At 36.9% G+C, this 12320-nt stretch overlaps 1 protein-coding gene across 1 annotated transcript; it reads right to left on the bottom strand.

The window, feature by feature from the left end:
• Positions 1–5636: 5636 nt before the first annotated feature.
• On the bottom strand, positions 5637–6254 carry LOC145248640 (uncharacterized). The gene has a single exon (XM_080110315.1). The coding sequence runs from the start codon at positions 6252–6254 to the stop codon at positions 5637–5639; it is 618 nt and encodes a 205-aa protein (XP_079966441.1).
• Positions 6255–12320: the final 6066 nt, after the last annotated feature.

The following is a 12320-nucleotide window of genomic DNA, read 5'->3' as shown; positions in this document are numbered from 1 at the left end:
GTCTGCTTGTAGCCATAATATGTACCGGACGACTTTTAAGATCGGCATGTAAATGTAATTATTATACTTGTTTCTATTTACAATGTCTCCCCACTGGATATAGTTAGACAACAGGGTCGTTTTTTTAACGTGGAGAAAAGGAACAAAAATAAAAATTGTCTCAGTCGTGAAGGATTTCTTTTCCACTGGCAGAAGAAGAAATTGAAATGGAGCATCTGAAGAACAGATACTACACTTTGATCTTGCCCCGAAGGCCAAGTATTATACTTGTTTAAATTTTGTTGCTAATAGTTTTATTGTTTTAATTATGATGTTACACATGTAAAATAAGTATAGTAATGTGTAATACTTTATTGTTTCTGTTATTTGTTTGGGGCTATGAGCTTATGGACCTTTTAATAAAAATTATTATAGGTTTGTATATATAGTTACTATGCATTTGTTTTTATATATAATATAGCTTTATGGTTACTTTTTATTCTCGTAAGGTTTTGTGTTTACTAGACTGGGTGTCTGGCGTGTCCCGGGGTGTTGGGGTGTGTTAAGCAAAAAAAGTACCGCGAAGGAGGTAAAGAACGTGATAAAAAATGTGAACTCTTTGCCGTTGCGTTCAACACCAAACTGGAAGTTGCGAAGTGTTAAATTAAGGCTAGTCAATCGAAAAGAGGGGATGACTTTTCAAAATATGTGCGTAAAAAAACAAGCCCTCCTTATAGAAAAGACGACAGCTGAGGGCGAAGAAATTAATGTTTTAGCCAATTATTTGATATTTGTCGTACGAGGGGTCGATCCTCAAAACCATATCCAATTTCTTTTCAACGGGAAGTTATACATGTTAACGACATGAATAACCACATTATCATAAAGCGGTATTTTATTTTATAATAGTATCAAATTTGACAGAGAATCTCGTTCTTCTCCTTAAACTTGGCAGATATTATTGTTTAAAATGTCTAAGAAGCCGCCGCCTTTGCATTGATCACTTCGGAGAAAGCGTAAAAGCCAATTATTTCCGTATAAGCACAGCGTTGTCTTTAGATATTCTTCCTTGTGTAAAATATTGTCTTGGCATTGAGCGTTGTTATCGCGAATAATGTAAACAAATGAACGTAAAGCATGTACAATAAATTTAATTCGCTTTCCTGCTCTTGAGACTTTGGTTTTGGCAAAGCTATAAGGATTTTTACATTCATGCGTGTGATAAATAAATGGTGGACAAGTTAATTGGTCAGAATCGAAAACAACCGCTTTCGGCATTATTCCAGACGATTGTTCTTCCACTACAAGTGTGTTTAGTCACGAAAAATACGAGATTTTTACCTGTGAATATATTTGCATTTGACGATATTTTTAGTGCTGTTGTTTTTCATGTTACTCTGGACTCGAAAACTGATATGTATTCAATATAGCAAAAGAGTGACTATTAAGCGTAGCGACATTGAATTTGAAAGAAAAGAATAAATCGACATTTTTAGCCAATCAAACACAAGAAATATTAATTTCCCCTCAGATTGCATACTACAAAAACTCAGATTACAGTTTTATTTTTTTAGTATTTACATGATTTTACTCGTTAATATCGTGCTTGCATTTTTGTCCCGAAATGCATCCAGAAAAAGCGTATCACCGAATAGATACTGTCGGAATTAGCTTACCGACGAAAGTGGGGGAGAGAAAAGACGGTTTAAGTCTTGCAACGAAATGTCGACGTTGCTTACAAGCAGTCTTTCCTTGTAAAAGTAACAAATGGGTAACGATGGTCGAAGTGTAATGTGTCTATCTTTCACGATGGTCGAAATGTAATTTGTCTATCTTTCATCTTTAATCTTTCATCTCCTCAGTTTTCTCATAACGACAGCTTCTACCGTTTTCCTTAATCTTAGAGAAAACCAAAGTGAGGAACTATCTTAATTCTCACCTTTCCAAAGAGTCTGTGACAAAGATGGAGCGCCTTTGGGACAAAATTCGAGCAAATCTTAACGTCCTCACTTCCTCACGAATAATGGTCTGCTGACTTTTTACTATTCCCTCTCTCTCATTATCACACACTCCTCGCATGCTTCTTATACTAATAAAAAATCGATGCCCGATTCTGAAAAAAGTTCCAAAAATTTCATACATTTCTCAGGCGCTTTTCTAAGTCTTAACATTTTATTGCATGTCCTACTTCTAAACTGTGTTCAGGTCATGATTGCATTTTAAACGGTACCTGCTGATTAGATCAGACTTTATTACGGTGTCTCCCAATTTCTGATATAGATGTTTATTTGAACCTAAAATCATAAAACCTAGTCAGTCATCTTATAAGATGCATAGCAATAGCATACTTATTATCTAAGAGTCTACGACGAGTTTTAATACCTGTAAAAGGTCTGGAAAATTATTGAAGGCACCTACATATGCATATAAAAATGACAAAATTATAATTGAACGTAACCCCTCTATGAATGAGAAAACAAAGTATTATTGCCCCATAAAAAATTTAGATATAAATGAAATATACGATGAAAATAATTAGTAATAATAATTGGGTTATTGAGGTCTCCTAAACCCAGACATTAGACCTAAAATTAAATAAAACAAGGAAACAAAAGAAAGAGAAATAATGGCTGGATTTAAGAAATCGTCCGAATTAGCATACCGACGAGTAGGGGGGGGAATGCCTGTTTAACTTTTGAAACGAAATGTCGATATTGCTTACAAGCAGTGTTTTCTTGTAAAAGTAACAAATGGGTAACGATGGCCGTAGTGTAATTGTCTAAAAGACAGCAGCAACTACTACAACACCAGTAGAGCGGTCACTCCTTTTTATCTTCTCCAACTCTCAGTCAACGAGATTCCCGCGTGACTGGAATGTCTGGCTTGTGGTATCCAAAAACCTACCAAACGTATGTTATTAAATGTTGTGGCCAAGCCTAAGTGTTGACTGCTTTGGTGGTATTCTTGAATAATCAATCTTGTTAGATAATGCTCTTTTCCCAATAAACTTGTAAGGAATGGGCAGTCATGTTCTTTGATTAACGGACCATGGGCCGTGTTGGTCACACCTACCAGCACTCCTTTCTTCCCCACCGACCTACCCTCGGCAAGTCAACCAATTCAAAATCCTCACACACTCCCCACAAAAGAAAAAAATCTTTAACAGAATAAAACAGTTTGTTTAGACTCCTGATAAACTGGGGCTACTAGTTACAACTCCTTGAGGGCTGTAAGTCGGACAGCACCATGTTCATCTGCTGAATGTGCTTCAGTTAGACCCACACAGTTGAAGTGAAACACATCATTTCATCTATCGCAGGCTATCATAGGTCTGGTATGCTCAGGTCTGTTACAGTTAGGACAGGTCCAAATTATAGTAATCTCTCTCCGTTGAGCGTCCTGGCGTATATCCTGTGAACTCGATGGTCCCAAGCCTATCGGGTCAGGTTCTCCAGGCTGTTGAGAGATTTCCAGAGGAAAGATATGCGTGATATAATGTGTGTGTCTATAGCTCCATATCCTTTCCCCACCTTCATCATGCGCACCAATTCATCACTTCCTTGGATTAGCTGTAGAACTTCAGCTAGCGACCAAAAAGGCCTTGTCCAGAGGGCTATTTATGAGCTATATATCTCATGGTTTTACTTTATCTTCAAAGAAACAATCAACCAAGCTCATTGCTCTTTTTCTGAGAATCAACAAATAGTCCTCATTCCAAACTTTCCTAAATTTAGTCAGGCTTTCCTCCCGGGAACGCAGGGTTTGAATCAAGTCACTTCGACTAATAGAATCGATTGTTTGCAGATCCTAGTTTTCAAACCGCATTATTATTCCCTAACCAACATTCGCATTCATGAGGGAGTTAGGGGGTAAGACATTCAGATCAGCATCATCAGACCTCCTATATGTCAGGGGGCGGCTATTTACTGTCCTTTGCATATCAGACAAAATTGTTAGTAAACCAAAATAGTCTACTTTACCTCTTCCTATTGCTTTATATAAGCAAGATTTTATGGTCTTGATAGACCTCTCCCAACTACCACCGTACCAAGGTGAAAACAGTGTAATTGTGCAATGTTTTATGTCATATGGGCTAAATCTTTCCTTGAATTCGTCACTATCATGCCTCGGTTAATGATTCTGGCAGAAGCATTAAATGTTCGAGCATTATCTTAATAAAAGTGTGTAGGGATTCCATTCACGTTTGTAAACCTTATGAATGCTTGAATAAATGATTTCACAATCATATCCGGAACAAGTTCCAAATGTACAGCTCTAATACTCATACATTTAAATAGAAGAATGTACATTTTATAGTCTTTTTCTTGTCCTTTAACATAGATTTGGCTGGTAAACTCCACACCGGTATGTAGATAGGGGCTGAAAAAATTCACTCGAGGGGCGTGTAAGTTGGTCGAATTTGGTATTGAAAAGGAAATGGCATTGTAGCGTTTACATTTCACACAAGTACTAACCACATTTTAACAGCCTGCCTGGCTTGTGGTATCCAAAAACCTACCAAACGTATGTTATTCAATGTTGTGGCCAAGCCTAAGTGTTGACTGCTTTGGTGGTATTCTTGAATAATCAATCTTGTTAGATAATGCTCTTTTCCCAATAAAATAGGAGTTTGGATCTCATATGAGTGATAATCCGATGTTGCTATTCTTCCCATCGATCGTAGAATGCCCTTCAGGCCCAAAAAGAGATTCAAATTCTTCACCAGTTTAGGCCTGCGATTTCTTCATGGGTGCAACAAAAAGTCCAACTCCTTGAAAAGGATTGTTTTTGCATTGTCTTAATCAGGTAGAAATCGCTTGTAACTCAGGATCGATCTCCCTCTTTTTTAACTTGTTGACAAACTTGAATATCAGTGAAGTTACACTGATCAACTTACTTAAAGTGGAGAATTTTTTTCTAATTTGACTTCTGATGTAGCCACTTCATTCTCTGCGGCATAATTTACTGAAGCGCCAATCCGCTGCATTTGAACTTTAGAAAGGTGACCCATCTCACGATGGCACCAGGATGATTCTTCTTGCCTAATCCATGTCGGTCCGTCATACCAAAGAGAAACCTTTTCCTTAAATTTCTTGATAGTCAAACCTCTGGTGATGTAATCGGCCGGGTTATCATCTGTGGAAGTGTACTGAAAGTTTATCTTTATGTTAAAATAAGTTTTAACTTTCTCAGACATTTGAGCGATGTCCTGCAATCTATGCCGTATAACATATTTTTCGTTTGGACGAATTCAGCCAAAATCCAGGACAGAACTACCTGCGCATCTGTGATTATATAGACGTATTTCATAGGAATGTCCTTTAGGGACTCTTGTATAAAAATGACACATTTCATTGCTAAAAATACTGCTAGAAGTGCCAACGTTGGAAGGGATTTTCCTGCAAAGGATCCATTTTCGCTTTGGCAAATACCAAGGATGAATTTCCATCCTGTACAGCATATACCACAAACCCATATGCAGCTTTAGACGCGTCACAGAAAAAGAATAATTTTGTATCCTTTCCTTCATCTATATGCCTCCTGAGGGATGATAGATGGTCTAACGCTGAAAAAGCTTTTGCCAACGTATTCCAAACTGAACATACCTTGAGGAACCATATCATCCCAATTCAGTTTTTGTCTCCATATGTCTCTCATCAATAAACGACCTCGCACTGTCGCAGGTAGATACAGAGACAAGGACCAACTACCATTGAGGTCTCCGATAATATTTCCCTCTTAGTTGATGCCTCCAAGTCGCATGATAGTGGGGAGACTCTTATAGAATATTGGACAAGGTCATATTGATACGCCAGCACATTTTCTAGACAAGAGGCGTGTCCTGATAACGTTCCATCTGCCTCCATTTTCTTTTGAAGTGTTACACAGTTGTAATTGCAAGACTGTAAACTAAAATTTCCCTTCTGCTGACGCTCTCTCGCAGAGATATACAAATCAGATAGATTTTTTGCATTATTCGCAGTTTTCACTAGGTTGTCAACATAAACACTTGATTTCAGTTCCTCCGAAGATTCATCCAAAGGGGATTTCTCTGCATGAAAATTTAACACATAATTTAAAATAAAAGGTCTTGCATTGAAGCCAAAACTAAGGGTTTTGTACCTATAGCAATGTAATTTTTCACCTTTCTTCAGAAAAAAACAAAACCGATTACGATCCTTTTCCGATGCCAGGCGAATAATCAGACATGCTTTTCTGATATCAGCCAACAAGACATATCGGTTTGTTCGGAATCGGATCATCAATTTTAACATGTCGCTCATCAGGTTCACTCCAGGATATGCTGCTTCGTCCAATTATACTGAACCCTTATGCTTATAAGAACAAGTAAACACTGGTCTCACCTTGGTTGTAGTCTGGTCTGTCAGTTTTAGCACTGGCCTATGGGGAATCCATATATTCTTTAAATTGTTCGGGAGGCACAATTATTTCTACGATAATACTCTGATCTTTTTGTTGTTGACAAATTTTCAGATACTGATGATACAAGTGTTTCTTCTCTAGATCCTTATTAACCTTTCCTAGCACCCGAATAGCAGCATTGTAATTAGAAGTAACCGATTTTAATTTATCTTCATACCACTGAAGTTGTACATGATGGAGACCATCTTTGTATGTGATTGACTCTCTAAACTGCTTAACCTTCTCTTCACTCAAGGGAGAGCATTTCTCGTCAGTGGTTAATCCAATAGATTCAAGGTTGAACATGTTTTACAACTCTCGCTGGACACTACTCTCACCAATTTCTAAGAGCGTCTGGGTAGGATTCCTCCGGGTGAAGCACGTAGTTGATTCTGGAAGATAGAAGTGGTGGGGTTTCCGCCAACACCTCTGCATAATTAATCGGTGTTCTTTTTTAGTTTTTAATCTGGTGCTTATATAGAAAAGAACACCTGTTTCCAAAGGAGATTAGTCCTTTTTATGGTCTGGAATGCTGCTTCATACATGCAAGGGACTATCTTTAAAGGTTCCAGGTACTGGATTGCGTCGAGCCCTATTAACCCGTCTATAGTAACCAAATCCTCCTTTGCATTAGACTTTGCAGCCCGTTTGTGATTCTTTAAATTTCCAAGAATCTGAGTAAGTCCTGCAAGGCTGTAAGATAAGTTCAACGTGGTCGCAAGAATCTGAAGAGTATGTGTTTTGCCAGACATCAAATTCAATCCCAACGAGATTTCCTTAAAGGTTTTAGGACTCGTTCCTAAAAAGGTCTTTACTTCCATTATGTTGTCCTTTGCGAAGGAGAGGCAATTTAGCTTCTTTAAAACTAAAGAGTCCAAATAACTTCTTTTAAGGTCAGTGTCTAACAGGCAGTTTACCTTCACTTTTTTATCCCCTCTTTTCACCATTATTTCAATTATGGGAGAAAGGAAAGCATTATCGTCTTTTGTATGTAGGCAGGTATCAACCTTCATAATACTCGTAACAGTTGAGCACATAGCAGTTATGTGTCCTTTAGAGTTGCAACTATGGCAACAATTTTTTCTTGACGCCCTTGATGGACACATATTCCCTTAGTGAGATCTCTTTAGGCACCTAAAACAAAGACGCAGCTCTCTACACCGGGTTATCCTAGCTTCATGGGGCGTTTAGTTTCAGACACGTGATATATTTGTTTTACATAATCATTATGAGTCGCTACCTATTTATTAGCAAGTCTCGGGCTGTCAGGTATAAATAATTAAATGTATGTTAAGGCGCTGCTGCTTATAAAATTCCGTGATGCAAAGACATAACAGCATATATAAATCAGAGGAGTCTTCCTGTGATGTAAAAAATAAAATGAATTAAAGACATTTATATCAGTACAAAAAGGAAAACGAAAAAGAAAAAAAGCAAGAAGGGGGCAGAATAAAAATATATAAAAAACGGGAAAGAATACTAAAAAAAGAGAAATACTACTACGACTAATAATAATAATAATAATAATAATAATAATAATAATAACAACATCAATAATAATAATAATAATAATAATAATAATAATAATAATCAAAAACAATAAAGAAAGCGACGTAGAGAAAATTAAATAATTAGAAATGTGACCAGGAACAGAAAATCAACGACAAAGGAAAGAGAGGAACACATATTCTCTTATACATAGATCAGAAATCATAAACGAAGTAAAACGTAAGAGAAAGAATGTAACCATGGAATAGATTTACTAAAAAAAGGCATAGGACAGGGTCCCGCAAACATTAATAATAGAATGCTGAATCATGTATAAATTACCAGGATCATCAACTTGATAGAAAACGCAATCAAAACACGGAGACTGAAATTGAGAGCTCATATACAACACATAAAATAATTTAACATATAAAGATGTATCTTTCAAGGAGTGTCACTAGCCACATTGCTGTTCCTCGTAGATATGATTCAAAACGAAAATTATACTGAAAAAGTGCCAAGCGGGATAATAGTTCCCTAACACAGAAGAAAACATGAACCATCTAATGTGCATGAGCGACCTGACACATTTTGCAATAGCTGAAAAGGAACTAGAGGCACTAATAAACACTACCAAGTTCTTCAGCCAGGATATCCAAATGGAGTTTAAGATGAAAAAGTGCGAAATACTATTTGAAAGAAAGGAAAAACTGGAGACAATAGAAGGCATGGAGTTACCAAACCAAACGGAAATGAGGGCCCTAGGGGAACAAGACGCCTATAAATACTTAGAGGTTCTGGTGGAAACAGACACAATCAAAGCCACAAAAATAAAAAGTGAATTGGAAACGAAATACTGCAGAAGAACAAGGAAAACTACGAAACAAAATTATATAGCAGAGACCTAATAAAACATATACATACATGGGCAGAATCACTAGTAAAATACTCAAGACCGTTAATGGAATGGACCGAAGAACTGACACACCTCGATCATAAGACCAGAAAACGTATGATCATGCACAGTGTACCACACCTGAATTATGATGCTGACCGACTCTACGTGAAAATGAAAGAAGGTGGAAGAGGAATAGTTCGTATAGAAGACTGTGTACATGACACAAAAAGAAAATTAGGAAAATACATGACTCAAAACACGGAAGGGTTTATCATGGTAGAGAGAGACACTGAAAAAATCGACAAAACAGAACACAGAGATAAAGAGTATGTCGCGAAAAGTAAAATGGGATGAAAAACAACCACATGAAAAATTCATAAGGACGGCAATATTATTATTATTATTATTATTATTATTATTATTATTATTATTATTATTATTATTATTATTATTATACTTGTACATGAATGCGAAAATGACATATAAGGAGATTAACTGAATCCCTAACAACTGCAACACAAGATAACTCGATAAGACCCAACAACATCAAATCAAAAGTGGCAAATCACAAGAATATAGCAAATGTAAAAAAGAGACAAAACGATAAACCATATAGTAAGTGATTGGTCAGAGTGGAATACAAGAACAGACACAATCAAGTGAGAAGGGCAGTATTATGCAAACAACTGCATCAAGAACGCACAGATGAGTTGCACAAACATGAGCTGGCAACAGAATTTGAAAACGAGTATCAGAAAACCCTATGGTGCATACATATGCAAACTGATAAACCCATCCAGTCGGATGTTGCAATAATTAACAAGAAAGAAAAGTCCTGTCAAATCACAGATGTTTTTGTTCCAGATGACCAAATGGTGAATATCAAAGAAAAGGAGAAAGCAAATACACAGAGCTAGCCAGAGAGCTGAAAGGTATATAACAGATGAAGAAAATCAAAATGATACCGATAATAGTAGGAGTACTAGGAACAATCCAAAGAACATTAGACAAAAGAATGGCAAAAATTGGAATCAGAGGAATAATTGGAAAAATACAACGAACAACGATATTGAAAACAGCTCAAATATTAAGGAAAACCTTTGAATGTAGGGATTAACACACATGACCCACATGCGCAGAACAGATAAACAGCTACAGAGGCAAAACATGAAGCGATACAACATTGGAAATTGAAACCGCATATCTACAAATTCTCTAACCCCATCCCTATCCCCCATTACCACATCACTGCCCCCTACAAAATAGAGTGAGACTGAATAGCCAAGTAGAATCAAGGAGTAAGGAAATACCAAGGTGAGAGTCACTGACAAGACCTCCGCTGGATGAGGTTGAAAAGAACTGGAACATTGGGGATGCTTACTACAGTGAGGACAAATGGCCGCTGCCAACGAGAAATCAATAGGAAACGGTTGTTAGGATGAATTAAGTTCATTAGCAAATTTTATCGAAATAGGTTGAGAGTACACAAAATATGGGGAGACTTTTGTCACTCAGCTTATAGGGGACACTACAGGATATTTTCAATTACAGATCTCTGATGATCTGCGTAAAATCTCGTTGTGCCCCAATAATAAAATTATAAAATTGTAACTCATACACAAATTAATAAATGATACATCAGTAAAAAGCAAAACTAAAATCTGAAAAAGGAACCTAAAACCAAAAACAATAAAAGAATCCCTTATATCTTGGTAATATTTGAAAATGGCAAGCGCTAAGCGACCACACAGGAAAGAGGGGAGGCAAATTCAGACAACCACTAAATGTATTGGCTAAGTGAGTAAAAATTAGGTGATCAAATAGATGCCATGGTATTATTGTTTTTGTTAGCGAAAGGGATTTTAGATTTAAACGTGTTTAATTACAGGTAATAAAAATGAACTACAGGGTGGTCAAAAAGTCAGGTAACATGTTAAAGGTAGAAAAAACAATGTGATCCATTATAATCTCTATTCGTTTAATATTATTTGTTTAAATATTTGAGTGTAATATATAAACTACCCCTCCTGATTTCTGGCTTTGGGGCTATGTAAAGGATAGCGTTTATGGCAAGAAGCCTGATACAATAGCGTCTTTAAAGTTATTTATTGAAGAGGAGATTGCGCGAATATCAGCTGACATGATTACACGTGGCACACAATCAGTGGTTAATCGCTTCCAGCGATTGATAGAGAGAAATGGACGACAATTAACAAAATAAACATATTTCATGTTTGTTTCATTTTATATTTCAATGTATGGTACTTAAATATACGTGTATTGCTAATATCGTTTTTCTTTAAAATGTTACCTGGCTTTTTGACCACCCTGTAGAATCATTGTAGCCTTCTTCTTCTTCTTCTTCTTCTTTTTTTTTTTAATAATAATAATAATAATAATGATAATAATAATAATAATAATAATAATAATGAGAATAATAATAATAATAATAATAATAATAATAATAATAATAATAATAATAATAATAATTCTGATTTCGTTTATCAACGTCTCTTTTGAAAGGGATGGGATTCCTTTCCAGAGGATTTCACTCAATCCCGGCTCCAAACCAGGAGCCCCAAAGATCAATGGTTTTCTAAGGATGTTTGTGGTACTTAAAATAGCAGAACTCTGGAGGCCACCTACAACATCGGGGAGTTGCAGTTTTTTTTTTCAATTGTCCTTCCAAACAACTTGATACTACTCCTAGTGTACCAACTACGACCGGGAGTATTTGTCTTTAACCCCACGTCTCCATGGCCAATGGTGCATACTATCTCAACTTCTTTTCTCCTTCTCTCCCACATTCATGTCCCAGGGTACTGACAAGCCTACAACTTGCCAGTTTTTAGAGACGTTGTTTATGTCGACCAGTTCTCTGCGATTATGTTCCAATTGTTTGGTCGTTATGACACCTTTGTCCCACCATACCTCTACCTTGCCATCCTCACTTGTTCTCACCTTATTAGGCACCTCCTCAAACAATTGTCCAGCACTCTTCACCCAAACCTTCTTACGCACCACCCAATATATCCGAATTCCCATGTGATCATGTCTTTTGGGATAGTCTCTCCGGGCTAGTGCACTATACCCTGCTGCAAGATGCGTAATTGACTCTGAGGTCTTAGCACATATCCGGCATACTGCTGCAACTTCCTCTCCTAGAACCACTTTTCTAAACAATCGTTTTTCTAATGCCTGCTCTTATGCTGTACAAACAAAAGCTTCATACGCTTAGCCAGATTCCCAGCTCTATGCCATTGGCATGATGAGCCACTTTTGCCGTATTCTGTGAGAGCCTTTCATGCATTTTCGTCCTAGCCAGTTTCTCTGCCCTTTCTTTATCCATACGTTTCACATAATAATTCTTGATCTCACGTACTTCCACTTCATTGGCCACAACATAAAACATCCACTCCTCACTTCTAACCACATGCTCATTCAACGACATCTCCTCGCTTCTAACAAAATTTTCTTACTTTCCAATCCTCTCCCACCATCTTTCCTCTTTTGATAAAGCCTTTCTACGCTA

The sequence above is a fragment of the Euprymna scolopes genome, chromosome 27 (assembly GCF_053919585.1).
Source record: "Euprymna scolopes isolate OS-2025 chromosome 27, ASM5391958v1, whole genome shotgun sequence".
Taxonomy (NCBI): Eukaryota; Metazoa; Mollusca; class Cephalopoda; order Sepiida; family Sepiolidae; genus Euprymna; species Euprymna scolopes.
Note: the sequence above shows the minus strand (reverse complement) of the source record. Positions and strands in the feature narration are given on the sequence as shown.

Bases quoted from the DNA above. Each gene is read 5' to 3' on its own strand.
- LOC145248640 (XM_080110315.1), bottom strand. From the start codon at position 6,254: ATGTTAAAATTGATGATCCGATTCCGAACAAACCGATATGTCTTGTTG.